Below are 15,415 nucleotides of genomic sequence, written 5' to 3'. Positions count from 1 at the left end.
AACCCTCAATTCTAGTAAATACCCAGGAAGTGTGACCAAGGGAAATTCTCACTGATGAGGTGACTTAGATAGGAAGAAATCTGAGACCATTGATGAGAAACAAAGAGGGCCAAGGTGGGCACAGAAGGCAGAGGAAGAAAAGCATAAGAAAGTGGGTAAGGAAGAGGCTCAAGGAAATCCAGGAGAGTGAGGTGCCCCCAGTGGTAGGATAGAGCAGTGATTCGCAATTGTGAGTATGCACAGGGTGCTGTGAAAAATACAGACTCCTGCCCCTCACCATTCTAATGCTGTGAGACCCTGGGATCGGCACTGAAGGCACTTCTGAGTTTCAGAATTTCAAGAAGATGGGTGTGGTAGACAGGCTATGCCAGCAGAGAGGATGGGGGCAGGAAGATAAAGACTAAATGGATCTATCAGACTCTGTTCTCCAGGAGGTCACTGGTAACCATGGAAGAGAGAATTTTGGTGGCATCGTGGGAGTGGAAGCCAGATTGCAGTGGGCTGAAAAGTGAATGGGAGGTGAGAAAAAGAAGACAGCAAACGTGGACCCCTTTTAGAGAAATTTGGGTGAGAGGCGGAGGCAAGCGCTTCATCCCCCTCAAAGGCCACCTCCCACCTCCTGGAGACAGTTGGCAAAGAGACTTCAGGAAATATGGAGGCTAAGCCAGACATTTCAGGGCCCGCAGAAGGCACCCGGGAGGCCAGGTGGGAATGGGCAAGGGGCTATCACGCCTCACTCTGCCAAGTCTCAAAGCTGAACCCACGGTGCCTGTCTTCTGTCCACCCATTCCAAGTCCAGCCCACTATCTTCACCACCCAAGTGATCTCTCCTCAACCCAAACCTGACCACATGACTGCTGGCCTTGAAACCCTCCAACAGCTACTTTCCCCAACTCTCACCTCACCCCAGGGAACACCCACATCCCTGGCATTCAAAACCCTCTGACTTCTGTGGTCCCTGCTTCACTCTGCACCTTCTCCCCCACCCTCTTCACCATCACCTCTCACTCATACCCCATTCACCCTTCACCCAGACCACCAAGTTCTCCACCCTCATTAGCCTACTGGTCAGGTACAGACTCAGCCAACTCAAGCACCACCTCTTCTGAGAGTCAGTGACTCCCTCCTTGAGGAGAACCAGCACCTTGCCCACACCTCTGCCAGGGCACAGGTAGAATGAATTATTCTGCATCCATTTTGTTGACACAGCTGTCCCCTCACAGGACTGTGCCTTCTCTGGGACCAAGGTCCTCATCTTCTTCCTCTTTAAATCACCAGAACCTGGCCAGGGCTGAGTTCCCCGTAGGTGCCAATGAAGGTGAAGAACCCGCCATGAGAAAGCCAATGTTTACATTTGGGAGTACCCTACTGAACCTTTGATCCACCAATCAAATAATTGCACATGCAGGTTCTTGTCCCTTCCATAGTTGCATTATTAATGTTCCCTCCTTGGGGGGAGAAAGCCATGGTCTGGGCAGCTGTGTCTGTAATTAGATGGTACAATGTCCCCTATGGACTAGGACGAGGCAGCTATAGGAGGGTGTGCTCCAGTGGAAATAGCACCCGGGTTCATTCCTTGGGAGCTTTACCTTGATTCTTTCCTCTAACAAGTTACTTAGCCTCTCTACACCTTAGCTCAGGTGGGGTTACGAATCCCATGATCTATCTAGACTCTAGAATCTAGAAGAATGGTGGTGACCATCAGGAGAGAGATCATTGGAAAGCCCTACATGCCGTAAATAGTAGTAATGATTGGCTTTGGAATAAAATAGCACCTCAGTGTCACGTCGCCAACAAATTGCACTCGTTATTTCAAATGACTAAAAGAAACTCCCAAGGCAACACTGCTCTTAAAAGTTTGTTTCTCTAACATGAGAACTCCGTAGCTCCCTGCCTCCTCAGGCCCACTGAGGACGACTATACGTTAAGCACCGCCTCCCTGGGCTCTAAGCCACGCCCCTTTCGCGCTAACCTCGGCTACGTAGGGCCCTTCGACATTGAGGGACACTTCTATTCACCAATAAGAAGTAAAGAGGTTGTCAACGTCCGGTGAGGGGTGGGACTTCCTCGCTGTTGCTAAGACACTCTTGTTTTGCTCCCTGACAACCCCGGCGTGGGTGCGCTAGCTGCGGCCGGGCTGCAGCCCCCGCGGGAGCAGGTGAGGCCCGGGGGCTGGGCGGGCAGCCGGGTGGGGAGGGCCGGCCCGGAGGGGAGCCGGGAAGCACCGCGGGGCTGGCGGGGCCTCGCCCGCCGCGGAGGCCCCACCTCAGTCTCCTCCCTGCTGGTCCCCGGCCTCAGGTCCTCCCAACCCCCATCCTCCCACTTAGCCGACCGGCGAGCTCGGTGGTGACAGATTCGCTGTCGCGATTCTGCAGACCGCTTCGCCCCCCCAACTCCTCCATCAAGGCCCCGGCACCCTTCGCGCTCCTCCAGCCTCCCTGACCGAACCCCGCTCCCAGAACTTTGGACCCCCCCAACCCCATACAAGGTGCGATTCCCCCCTCCGGCGGCTGGGCCTGTGGGCGCCAGTCTTGGCCCATTCCTCTTGACTTGGACAGTAGGCGACGGGTGGGACTCCAGGCTGCTCATTTCCCTCTTTGGGCCTCAGTTTCCCCATCTGTAAACGAGAAGTTGGGCTGAATGACCTCTAAGGCCTCTTCGACTCTGACGTTCTAGGATGCGATTCTTTGACCCAACAGGAGGCTTCCCTGAGGATGTGCTTCCCGTTGGAGGAATCGAATCGGGTGTAGTTCAAAGAACTTGACAAACCTGGTTCGGACTCCCAGTAGCAGGACCCCGGCAAGTTTCCTGATCTCCCAGGGCTCATAGAAAGTCAGGGTACCACAGAGCACCTCCTTTGGGAATTGTGAGGATAATAAGAAGTATAGAGAGTCCAGTCCAGTGTCGATTCTGTATTTGTTACTTTCCTTCCTTTGTCTCTCTTCCCCACATTTTCCCCCTCAGAAGTGCCACCAGCTCCCTTAGTGTGAGCTTGCATTTCTCCATTGGACCCCCAAATCCAGACCTCCAGCTCTGTTCTTTCTCCTGGGTTTCCATGGTTAGAGATACTTTGGGGTGGCGAGGTGTGTGTGTGTGTGTGTGTGTGTGTGTGTGTGTGTGTGTTAGAGATGGATGTGTTGATCGATGTGATTGATGGTTGGATTCAATGGCTTCCCTTCTGCCCCTGATGATCCATGATTTGGTGATTACCCATTCTTTTTTTTCCCTTCTAATATATCTTTATCGATTTCAGAGAGGAAGGGAGAGGGGAGAGAGAGAGATATCAATGATGAGAGAGAATCAATGATCAGCTGCCTCCTGCACGTCCGCTACTGGGAATTGAACCCGCAACCCGGGCATGTGCCCTTGGCCAGAATCGAACCTGGGACTCTTCAGTCCACAGGCCAATGCTCTATCCACTGAGCCAAACCAGCAAGGGTGATGATTATCTACTCTTGTGCACATCTCGCCAGCGACGTAAGCTCAGTGGTTTTACAATCAGACTGGCCTGCTCTCTCCCTACCCACCGGTCATCCCCGACTTCCCCGTCTCTCAGGGGCATCACCATCCTCCTGGGCATCGCCCGTCATTCTGCCATGCCCACCCCTCTCAGGCAGTTGTCATGTTAGTTTGATTCTGCCTCAGCGGGATCTCGCATCCCTTCACTTCTGAAGCCACCGCCCTGGTTCACGTCTTTGATGTCTGTCACCTGGGCCATGGCTGTAGCTTCCTAACTGGTGTCCCTTCTTCTGGTCCTGCTTCCTGTTAACTCCATTATGTTAACGAGAATAATTGCCCAAAACCACAACCATGTCACCAACCCCCAAGAGACCTCCAAGGGCTTCTCATTCCCCACGAAAAACATCCACACTTCTTCAGCCTGGGTGTTAGGACCCTTCTGCACGTCCACACCTCGCCCCGCCTTTCCCCAGCCTGCTTTCTCCCTCTCCTTGGCCAGCTTCAGTCCTCCAGCCATATTGGCCTGTTGGACTTGCACTGAAAACCTTTGGAGCTTTCTGCTTTGGTATCACCGTGTTTGTTCCTCCCTCTTTCCGGAAGCTCTTGTCCACCTGTCGGGATCCCTACTTCCTTCTAGGGTCTGACTCAAAGGCTGCCCTTGCCCTCAAGTTTTTCTTGCTGTCCTCTCCCTGGCAATCTAGAATTCTCCTCTTTCCTCTGTCTCTGCCTCTGTCTTGTTGGCACTACGCTCTCTGTCCTGAGCCACAGTGAGTTCCTTGCGTATGTGTGTTGGCCTCTCAGGTTGTGAGCCTGGAAACGGGGACTGTCTCTTGCTTAAAGTGGAGTCGTTGGAAAAACATAAGCTTGAGGTCATATATACTTGATGGAATCCTAGCTCCTCTATTTATTAGCCAAGTGGAATGTCACTTCTTTTCTCAGCCTGCACGTCATCAGAAAAGTAGGGATAGTAGCGCCTGTCTGACCGTTATCAGGGGGAGTACTGAGACCCTGTATGCAAGCACCCATCCTGTTGCCTTGCTTAAGGTCAGTACTCAGTAAGTATTAGGGAATGAATTTGATATGTCCTCTCCCTTCCCAGGAGGCAAATGGAATATGATTTAATTACAATTTAGATATTTGTTGGTCTTCTGCCATGTGCCAAACACTGGACTTGGTGCTCTGGGGCATCTACACCAGAATAGATCAAGTCCTTCAGCCCCTGGTGATGGTCTGGACTCCTGATGCACTGCTAAGTCACGACTGGTTGTGAGATGTCACCAGTAATGAGCTATTGTGAATGGTCTGTTTAGCCCAGCTCGTGTAGCTCAGTGGTTGAGCATTGACCTATGAACCAGGAAGTCCCGGTTCGATTCCAGGTCAAGGCAGCTGATCAGTGATTCTCATCATTGATGTTTCTCTCTCTCTCCCTCTCTGAAGTTAATAAAAATATATTTTTTAAAAATTATTTTTAAATAAGCCAGTGGTTCAGCCTTTTGGCTAAGATGAAGTGTAGGTATCTGCTCTTATCAGTTCATTGTCTGATATGTCCTCTCTCTGAGGACAACATATTTTTTGAAAGTTCTAACTTCTTGTTTTTATGATAGTGTCATTGTTAGTCTTTTATATTCAACTCTCTTGTCTTGGGTGGGGAAGGGGAGGTGGGAGCTGGGTAACCCACTGTCCGCGGTAAGTGGGCAGCTGTTCTCGGGCAGAGCCCATAGCTGCGGTGGTTCTGACTTTGGGTTGTACTCTGTATCCTGACCAGAATGTTTGTGATTTCAGCCCAATCTGTACCTCGTGAGTCCGTGTTGTTTATTACGTCATATTATACATAAAGAACGTGTCTTGATCAAGCACGCAGAGGGGCCCTGGGGCGAAGAGGAGCGTAAAGGGCAGGAGAGAGCAAGGCCTCTGGCCTGGGCCCTGGGATCGGTCCAGCCTTGGTACCCAGCAGGTCCAAGCACGCTGGCCATGAGCACACGTACATTATTAACGGGCTCTCTGGTAGGTCTGATGGGGCTCTTCTGGCCTGGAGCTGTCAGGCACACGCGCTTGCATGGAAGATCGATAAGGTTATGAAAACCTCTAGTTCTATTTTTGGTAGCACCCTTTCAGCAGGGTTTTGAATCGTGTCTGAATGGCGGTTGCTCTACTCTGACGGCACAGCATCACAGGAAGTTCTCCTGCCTGTCTGTGCTTGGAAGCACCATCTGTAACTGCTGCTTTTCCTTCTTTAACTCTCGTCCCTTTTGGAGACCTGTAGTGGTTATGAAAGCTCTGTGCAGTCATGTTCTTTAATAAACACGGTTGAATCGTGTTGGCAAAGTCCTGGCTACTATCATGACGGTAGGAAGAGCCGTGCGACGATGCAGTTCAGAGCTTGTACGTTTCTGAGCGTGTGCTTGCCTATCCTTGGCGCCTGCCGCAGCCGCCGTCTGAAGCTGTGCGGGGTGACCCTGTCTCACAGCGGAGCAGACCTGGCCCCGGGGAAATCACTTGCCCAGGGCTGCAGAGCAGGGCAGAGGGAAGAAGGCATTTCAGGTGCAGAATTGCTACTGAAGCCCAGATGCTCCGCCTCCTGGTCCTGCACCTTCTCTGCTCTGCAGGGTGATGGCCCTTCCCCCAGACTCCCAATGGCTTTCCCCCTTTGTTCTTGAAGAATGGGCTTTGTGACATTTCCCAAGTCTATTTCCGCGGGATTCCACATGCTGACGGGTCCAAGTGGTCACCCTGCCTGCCCCCAGGACCGGCACTGCACTGTGGCCTCCAGCGCCCTTCCCACCCGCCATGCGGGCACTCTTTAGCCCGAGGATGAATTGAATCAAACTGAAATATTTAGGTGGGAGATATGTTAGCAGCTGCTTCCGCATTTTAAGTGGTTCCTCCTTGAAAGATCTCGGAAGGTAAACAAGCCTTAAAGCCCTTATCCTTGGATCATCCGTGTCGCCACCACCTGCCGCCACCCCTTGGTAGCGTGGAAAGGAAGCAAGAACGTGGCCTGTAATGGAGCGAGAGGGACAGGATGGAATTGGGGATGGGCCACCGGTTAATGCGCAAAGACAAAGGGATTCACTGGATTTTGTGACTGAAGAAGCATGAACCGAACGTACAACGAGACTGTGCTTGCTAACTTGCCAACTTACAGGTAGAGCCAAACAACAACTAATATCTGAATGGCCCAGGTGCCAGAATGGGCGAGAGGAGCCATCTGTCCACTGAGAAATCAGAAAATGCCGGTGTGGTGGGAGGCGGAATTGGTGCCAGGCTTCCAGCCTCGGCTGAGGGCGCCGACCAAGTGGAATGACGCTGAGGGCATCTGAGGCATGGGGGGCGGCGGTGGGGTGGCGGGGCGGCGGGGGGGGGGGTGGCGGGGGCACAGCCAGAAAAGCGCACGGTAAGCTCAGCGCTCGGCCAAGCAGGGCAAGTCAGCGTTGGAACAGCAGACATGGGAGGGAAGATCAAACGTTCACCTCCCGCTGGAGTCCCGGAGCCACGCACTGAGGTCAGTGCTGTGGGTGCCTGCTGCGTGCCAGTGCTGAGAGAGGCCTGATGGGGGGTGAGGGGTGCCCACACCAGAGACGGCCCAGTCTCGCACCAGCTCTGCTGCTCATAGGTCAGCTGCGTAGCGGCGCCGGCCTCTGTGGGGCGGGACCGAACTCGGGTGTTGCGGCACTTTGAACGCTGGAACCTGTTAAATGGCACCGTCGTTACCTGCTCGTTACTACGCTGGGCATCTGGGGGCTCAGTGGCTATGCCATGAACACAACTTCACTCAGAAATGTCAGAAATGCTGGAATAACGTGTCTGTCCTGGATTTGTCTGAAATGGGTGTTAAAAGGTGTTTAACAGCATGAGCACAGCCAGAAAAGGGCACTTACAGTAGCACTTCTTCTGAGTTAAAAAAAAAAAGTCTGAATTATCAGATAAATTGAAATATAAAGAGAAACACCAGGATGCCCAACGATGCCCCAGGTCATTTGGGATCCAGGCCCGTCTCTTTTCAGGAAAAGCCCATCTGTAATTAGATAACTGGACTTGGAAAGGAAAAACCTAGGCATGTCTTCGGCTTTATAGCTTCCCGGTCACAGCCCCATGCATTCTCTGACTCCCTGGCATTCTCTGATGCCAGCCACGTGCCTGGCCCTGTGCTCGTGGCTCACATACGTGTTCTCACTTGATTCTCATAACAGCCTCACGAGAGGGACGCTGACTACCCTCGTGTTGCTGATGAGGCGTCTGAGGCCAAGGCCGGGCTGGGGTGCACAGGAGGAGCAGCACTGACGTCCAGGCCTCCAGCCCCTGGGCCAGCCAGCCAGCCAGGACAGCGGGGTGAGCAGGGGGAGGGAGAGCCTGGCGTGCCAAAGGACACGGCGCCGCTGTTCCCATCCTTCTGCAGGCCAGGGACTTACAGGAGGAGGCCCTCGCTCTCCCGTAAGCCCAGGATTGCCGATCGTGACCTGACACTGTTTCATCGCGTCTGCTGAGAAACAGGACCATGTTCGCCGTGGGCATGCAAGGCTCTGTTTGTTCACTGCTGGCTCCAGCTCCGTCGTCGGCCTGGCCCGCAGTCAGTATTTGTCTTGGTAACGACGGTGTGGGCTGTGGCATCATACCGTGTGCTCCTCACCAGGTCCCAGCATCTCGTGTTGACTCATCTCCCGTCTGCAGACTTGCTGGCCATTTGGAAACGGGTGCGGAGGAGTGAAGACTGGGAGGTGTCAAGTTGTCACTGAGACTTGTCTAATTGGCGGCGTGTGGTTTTAAAGCCAACTCTCCCCCTGGTTTCCCTGTTTTCCGCAGCACCCCTCGTTAAGACGTTTTTGCTCCCATTACGCTGGCAGGACCTGCGTCTTGAGTCTCCTGGGTGTGTCCTAATTGCCTGTCTCGGCACCTCCTGAAAGCCCCCTCGCCTCCAGTGGTCACGGTGGAAGGATCATGGGAGAAGCAGAAGGGAAGAAAGATGAGGCTGATTATAAACGCCTGCAGACCTTCCCTCTGGTCAGGGTAAGCCCCAGCGAGGGAGGCAGGGGGCCAGCAGGGCCCATGCAGCCTCAGAGGGAGGCAAGAGGTGGTGGGGGAAAGTGAGGAGGGCTTTGCTGGCTCAAAACTAGAGATTGAGAAGTCAGCGGTAATTCATTCATTCATTCATTCATTCATTCTTTCATTCATTCCTCCATTCATTCAACAAGTATTTTTGAGGCCACCCTGCATATCCTGGGCTGTTCTAGGCTGTGGGTATACTTGTGAACCAGACCGAGGAGGCCTGGCCCGCAGGAAGGAAATGTTTCAACAACAAGTTTCCGTTCCTGCGTGAGGGGAGAGGAGGTTTATGGGGAAAAGTGGGGTTGTCTTTTTGACATTGGAGTGTGGTTGTCAAGTAGGCAGTTGGATGTAGGAGTCTGGAGCTCAAAAGAGAGATTAAAACTGGGGGTGACATTGTGGGACCCCTCCCCAATATAAGATAAGTAAATCCACAGAACAGGCTAGGGCAGTGGTAGGCAAACTCATTAGTCAACAGAGCCAAATATCAACAGTACAACGATTGAAATTTCTTTTGAGAGCCACATTTTTTAAACTTAAACTGCATAGGTAGGTACATTGTTATTACCTTAATTAGGGTACTCCTAAGGCTTAGGAAGAGCCACACTCAAGGAGCCAAAGAGCCGCAAGTGGCTCGCGAGCCGCAATTTGCCAACCACGGGGCTAGGGCCCGGGAAAGGAGAGAACGAAGAAGAGGAAAGGGTGGAGCCAAGCCCAGGCCCCCAGCTCTGGGACTGGAAGGGGATCCGGCCAAGTGGACTGAGAAGCGCAGCCAAGAGGCAGAGAGAAACCAGGAGCCGCGAGGCTGCGCTGTCGGCTCCGGGGTGAGGGCAGCTGTGTCCGAGGGAGGCTGCCCGTGAGCCATTTTCTGAGTTGGATTCACTCCTGCCTGGGCGGCCGCCTCCCACATCTGTTGGCTCACACGGTGCGACGAGGCTTCCAGAAGGCAGAAGGGCCTGGGCCGTAGAGCCGCGTGGTCGCGCCCCCAGTTCCCAGAGGAGATGCCAGGGCTCAACCCAGTGTCCGCGCCTTAAGCCTGGGACGGAGAGGCCAGCCGAGCCCCGGCCACGGGCTCAGCTCTCTCTGTTTGTCGCCCTGCCCGTCTCTAGCACTCGGACATGCCAGAGGAGATGCGAGTGGAGACCATGGAGCTGTGTGTCACGGCCTGTGAGAAATTCTCCAACAACAACGAGGTATTGCCATTGGTGCAGGCGCCCCTCGTGCCTCTGGTGACCCCGTGGGTGAATCAAGTACCCCCGTTGGCACAGCCAGCTCCAGAGGGTCCTGCGGGGGCAGGCTAGAGCATCCGTAGCCGGGGCAGGGTGGTGAGGGCAGAGGCTGGCGCTGGCTGTGGGCACTATTCTGGCGGTCACGCCCAGCCCTCAAGGGAGAAAAGGCAGAGGGGTCCTGGTGATGCCCCTGCCGCCTGCCCTGTCTCAGGGGGGCTGCTGGATAGGGCACCGTCCCTTGGCTCCGTGCCAGGGGAGAACAGGCCCGCCCAGGCATTCATTCGCATCCATTCATCCATTCAGAGGGTTACACCCATCTCCTGACGGCACCGTCTGCGTGCTGCTGGCACAGCCAGTGGGCATCCACACGGGATCAGTGTTTCCAGTGGCTGTAAGTGCTGAGAGAGAGAGAAGTTAGTGTCACGGCAGCCGGCGGGGAGGCAGACCCTGGCCAATCCCATCTGCAGCCCTTCCTAGCTCTTTAACCTTGGCTGGGCCATTTCTCATCTCTGAGCCGTTTCCTAGTCCAGATCTGGGCAGCGGTGAGGATGTGTGCACTGAGGTGATGCGGACCAAGTAATCACATGGCACCTGGCACTGTGGTGGGTGCTACTGGTGCCCGGCAGATGCCCGAGCCTGGGACTTGTCGCACAAAGACTGGGCCCTGCCCTTCCCTAGACCCCTTATTGAAGGAGTGAGCACAGGAAGGAGGGGGCCGTGGCGTGACGGAGGGGCACAGTCCAGCTCCCCTTCTGGAGCCACGAACCCTTTAGGGAACAGCCTTTGTGTCCCCGCAGGGAGCCCGACGCCTCGCAGTGACGGTAATTTCCTGTGCAGTCAGCCTTCTGGGTGCTCTGAGCCTGTGACTCACAGTCCCCAGAACAGCCTGGTACTGACCCAGAAACAGCTGACCAGGACGCTGTGTCCAGCCTGAGGCCTGCTCTGCCCCCTCGGCCATCTTCCTGTTGGGAGGGCAGTCCAGGCCTCTGCCCTGCGTGGTGGCCGGCGGGCGGGGGGGGGGGGGGGGGCCCTCCTGGCACAGTGGTGGTTCCCGGGCAGGACAGCAGGACCAGGCGGCAGGCCTTCTCCTGCCAAGACTTCCGCTTCCCACAGAGGGAGCTGCCGTGTGCGCTGTGCCCCGCACCCCCCTAACGAGCACCTCCTCGTTCCAGAGTGCCGCCAAGATGATCAAAGAAACGATGGACAAGAAGTTCGGCTCCTCCTGGCACGTGGTGATCGGCGAGGGCTTCGGGTTCGAGATCACACACGAGGTGAAGAACCTCCTGTACCTGTACTTCGGGGGCACGCTGGCCGTGTGCGTGTGGAAGTGCTCCTGACACTGCCCCTGCCCCGCCCCGCCCTGCAGGGCTTTCCCCGTCCCTCCTCCTGGTGGGAGCAGCCCAGGCGGGGCCGAGTTTTCTGAAGGAGAGCGTGGGGTCTTTCTTTTGTCCTGTGTACCCGTGTCCTGAGCCAGGCCCAGTGTGTGAATTTATCGACATCTCTCTCCCCAGGCTCCCAGCCATCTCACTCTGAGTCCCAGGGTGTGAGGGGCAGCAGGCAGTGGTCTCCATGCAGGGGGGGCCGGGGGCACGTGACAGGGTCGGAGCGTGGGGAGGTGGAACTGCTCTCGCGGGGACATGCCAGCCCCACGTCTCTCGGGGCTACACCCCTTGCATCGGGAGCCCCTGTCTTCCACCCCAGGGCCACTGGCAAATGACCACTGCCCTTGTCTTTATGGACCATATGCAAATGGCCCCAGGAAGGAGCCTCCCTTCCAGGGGCACCGGCAGCTTCTCTCCTCGTCCTCCGGGGAAGTGGGGACTCCCCAGAAGCCCCTTCCCCGAGCTGGCCCCAGGCTGAGCACCACTGCATCTCATGGGCCCCAGCTTCGGCCTGCGGACCAAGCAGCCTCCCCCGACCCCCAACCGCCAGGCTTCGTCCACCTTTTCCACTGCCCCCAGCCTGCAGCTGAGGGCATGGGAACTGCTGCCCGGCAGTTTCTCGAGGTGTCACTGAGCCTCCAGCAAGCCGCCTGGGCCAGGAGTGCCCTCGCCGCGAGGCCGTCTCAGCAGGGAACCTGGCCTCCAGTTACTTCTCATCAGGGACCGCATGCTGATTTGTACTTCTCTGTGGGTTTTCTATATTCTTTTTGAGTGTGGGGAGAGTGCTTTAGTAGAAGGATGAATCCTATTTTACATAGCGGTCTTATTTATATAAACGTCTTGGTTTTTACAATTAAAATGGCCAAAAACTGACTCCATCTACAGCCTCTTGAGTTCGGGGGAGACGTGTTCAGGATCCTCAGAGTGTGGTCTGTCCCAGGCACCGAGGGGCGTCTGGCCAGACAGCGAGGCCGCTGGAACCCTGTGGCCCTGCCCCGTACCTCTGGGGTTCGGGCTGAGTGCCGTTGGATGGCCATGTGGACCCTGACTGGGATGCCCTTGGTGGCCAGACTGAGCTACTATCAAGATGTTTTCAGTCCACATGATTTAATTCAGTTCAAAGATGCTTGTTCCACAGCGATCGCGTGCCAGGCCCCAGGAGTGCAGATGCAAAGATGGAAAAGCCACAGGGCTCCCCCTCTGTGAGCTCACAGCTGGTCAGGAAGGAAAACTAAACCCAGTCACCCAACCGAATGGAAACTGACGCAATCAAAGTTAGGACGGGGCATTCTGGGAGGAGGAAGGAGGGGCTGCACACCCAGCCCTGTTCTGTTTTCCTTTTGTTCTCCTCATCTGGTATTTAAAGCAACCACCTCCCACTGCCAGCTGCTATCTTTCATCCTTAGAAAGGCGGGGGTGAGGGTGGGGGTGGGGGTGAACCGGAGGCAGATGACCTGAATTGGTATTAATAATATTCTCAAACTATTGGGTGCCCCAGGTGTGCCAGGCACTTCACTGAGCCTTTTCCAAGCTCTGCTCGTGTACTGCTTACATTCACTCTGTGAGATCAGTGTGTGTCCGTGCCCCCCCCCCCCCGCCCCCGTTCAGACGAAGGGTGAAGCCCGGAGCGGCTTGGCTCCAGGCCACACAGCCACTGAGTGGCAGAGCCAGGATTCATCACAGGCCAGGCCTGTGACCCAGAGCCCCGCTCGACACCCTCTCCAGGGTCAGCCTGCCAGCTGGGACAAGCTACTTGCTCTTCAATCATCTCAGTTTCTTCAGCTGCAAAACAAGGTTCAAAGCTCCTCCCCCTCTCCTTCCCAAGGTTCCTATAGGGCGCTGGGGAGGTGGTGGCCACACATGTGGAAGTGCTTTAAAGATGGAAGAATTGGGTCAGGGTCAGTCTGGGAAGCCATTCCCCGGCCTTGGGGATGGTCAGATGGATGGATGGATGATGGATGGACACATGGATGATGGGTGGGTGGATGGATGGATGATGGATGGGTGGGTGGATGGATGGATGGATGGATGAGTGGGTGGATGTGTGGATAGATGGATGGATGGATGAGTGGGTGGGTGTGTGGATGGATGGATGGATGAGTGGGTGGATGTGTGGATGGATGGATGGATAGATAGATGGTGGACGGGTGGATGGATGATGGATGGATGGATGATGGGTGGGTGGGTGGATGGATGGATGATGGATGGATGGAAGGATGATGGGCGGATGGTGGATGGATGGATGGTGGACGGGTGGATGGATGATGGGTGGGTGAGTGGATGGATGGATGATGGATGGATGGATGGATGGATGGATGGATGATGGGTTGGTGGATGGATGGATGGATGAGTGGGTGGATGTGTGGATAGATGGATGGATGGATGAGTGGGTGGATGTGTGGATGGATGGATGGATAGATAGATGATGGACAAATGGATGGTGGACGGGTGGATGAATGATGGATGGATGGATGATGGGTGGGTGGGTGGATGGGTGGATGGATGGTGGATGGAGGGATGGATAGATAATGGATAGACAGATGGCTGGTGAATTGATGGATGGACAGATGGATGGATGGAAAAGTCTTTTCTAGGAAACTTCGAGCAACAGGGTACATGAAGCGGGTGCTCCTCTTTTCCCCCATCTCGCTGAATGCTGCGTAGACCATCGGGCCCTGGAATGGCTGGAGACGGCCAGTCCCTGCCATTCCACAGTGTGCCCTGCCCACTGTGACCTTGGCCACAAGCAGGCTGGGGTGCCAGGGAGAGGCCTCGATGGCCTGGTTGCCCGGAGGCCTCTCGAAGGAAGTGACATTTGAGCTGGGCCTGAAAGGGGTTTCCGTAGGCCCAGGGAGGTGAGGAGGGGTCAGGGCACAGCAGCCAAAGGAGCGGTGGGTGGGGAGTGGGCAGAGCTGGGGCTGGGGCTGGGTGGGGCACACCCCTGCTGCCAACCAGAGGCAGGGAGCCCTGGAGGCTCCTGGCAGGATTCAATGCCATAGAACCAGGAACACAAGTCTCCTTTCCCAGCTGGAGGGCTGACAGGAGGCAGCCAAGGACAGTCGCCTGCTCTGCTGGTCAAGCATGAGCTGGGCTGTGAGCTGGGGTGCAGGCACCAGGGAGCCGCTTCCTAGCCCACCTCCCCACTCACATCTTTTCATATATTCATATATTTCAGAGAGGAAGGGAGAGAGAGAAAAACATCAATGATGAGAGAGAATCATTGACCGGCAGCCTCCTGCACGCCCCCCCTGGGGATGGAGCCCACAACCCAGGCATGTGCCCTGACTGGGAATCGAACCGTGACCTCCTGGTTCATAGGTCAGCACTAACCACTGAGCCACGCCGGCTGGGCCCCACCCACATCTTGCTCACCCAACAGTAACCAGGAGGACCACGCAGCTCCCAGCGGCACCCCTGCCAGATAGTTTGCCCACGGCCCCAGGACAAAGCCCAGTTTCCCTGGCCCCTCTGCCTCTCAGCAAGGCCTGCTGCCTGGGCATCCAGGGCCAGCCTGACCTTGAGACAGGGGTCCCAGGGTCAGCGAGGGCCAAGCAAGGGGGCAGAGCTGCCAAGTCAGACCCCTGGACACCTATCCCACTGAGAACACTTGCACATGGGCATGAGCTGTACACCAGCGTGACCCCTGGGGCCCCCTGATGGAGGAGGATCCTGGCCTTGGGTCTGGCCAACTCCACCACGAATCCCGCCCACGATTCCCATCCCCCAGCCCGCTCTCCTGACCCCGGGTCTGCCTTGCAGTCCAGAAGGCCGGGGGAACCCAGGCAAAGCTAATCATCACGTGCCCCCAAAATGACAGGCCCTCCCTCAAACGCGTGAGGTGAGGACCTGGGAGGGAACCTCCCGGCGCTGCCCAGGCTGGCTATGTGCCGAGACCAGCCACTCTCTCTCTGGGCCCATCTCCTCTGACCCAAGGGCCCTCCTTGTGGTGCACCCGTCAGCCACCCCTCCACATGGTACAGTCCTCCAACCCCGCTCCCGCTATAGATCCCTGCTCCGCCACTGGGAGGCCGTCTCCTCGGGGCTGGTGGCGTGGGGCGCCCTCTTGTGGCCATATGTGGGCATGACATGCTCAGCAGCAACTGCTTTGGCCGGGGCCTGCTGGAGGGCGCTGAGGGTGCTGGATGGGCCCTGCCTGCCCCTTGCCCTTCTCTGAGGCCCAGCCGGCCATAGGCCACCTCTTCAGGTTCATCGGGCCCAAGTGGGGAAGGCGTGGTGGCTCTGAGTGTGTCAGACCCGACTTCCTTCTGCTCTTCATTAGCAAACATTTATTGAGCACCTACTGTG

The 15,415-nt window shown here is 56.0% G+C and overlaps 1 protein-coding gene and 1 pseudogene across 4 annotated transcripts; both read left to right on the top strand.

Moving 5' to 3' along the window:
- Positions 1 to 2,058: 2,058 nt before the first annotated feature.
- DNAL4 (dynein axonemal light chain 4) lies at positions 2,059 to 11,988 on the top strand. Of its 4 annotated transcripts, XM_036298102.1 has the most exons (5): positions 2,083 to 2,158; positions 7,650 to 8,150; positions 8,260 to 8,463; positions 9,609 to 9,692; positions 10,901 to 11,988. In XM_036298102.1, exons 3-5 carry the CDS (start codon positions 8,395 to 8,397, stop codon positions 11,063 to 11,065), a joined length of 318 nt encoding a protein of 105 aa, XP_036153995.1. In that variant the 5' UTR covers positions 2,083 to 2,158; positions 7,650 to 8,150; positions 8,260 to 8,394; the 3' UTR covers positions 11,066 to 11,988. The 4 variants fall into 4 exon arrangements, with proteins under 4 accessions (XP_036153994.1, XP_036153997.1, XP_036153995.1 ...); XM_036298101.1 differs by lacking the exon at positions 7,650 to 8,150 and having other exon boundaries at positions 2,059 to 2,158; XM_036298104.1 differs by lacking the exon at positions 7,650 to 8,150 and having other exon boundaries at positions 2,075 to 2,158; positions 8,301 to 8,463.
- LOC118652424 lies at positions 4,939 to 5,050 on the top strand (annotated as a pseudogene).
- Positions 11,989 to 15,415: the final 3,427 nt, after the last annotated feature.

This window comes from Myotis myotis, unplaced genomic scaffold (genome assembly GCF_014108235.1).
Source record: "Myotis myotis isolate mMyoMyo1 unplaced genomic scaffold, mMyoMyo1.p scaffold_m19_p_3, whole genome shotgun sequence".
In the NCBI taxonomy this organism is placed as follows: domain Eukaryota; kingdom Metazoa; phylum Chordata; class Mammalia; order Chiroptera; family Vespertilionidae; genus Myotis; species Myotis myotis.
The sequence above is the reverse complement of the archived record's forward strand: the minus strand, read 5'-3'. Positions and strand labels throughout refer to the sequence as shown.

What these genes read in the sequence shown, in the direction of transcription:
- DNAL4 (XM_036298101.1), top strand. Translation starts at nt 8,395, where the DNA reads ATGGGAGAAGCAGAAGGGAAGAAAGATGAGGCTGATTATAAACGCCTG. An exon ending in AGACCTTCCCTCTGGTCAGG is followed by an intron (nt 8,464 to 9,608) that starts GTAAGCCCCAGC and finishes GCCCGTCTCTAG; the next exon opens with CACTCGGACATGCCAGAGGA. An exon ending in AATTCTCCAACAACAACGAG is followed by an intron (nt 9,693 to 10,900) that starts GTATTGCCATTG and finishes TCCTCGTTCCAG; the next exon opens with AGTGCCGCCAAGATGATCAA.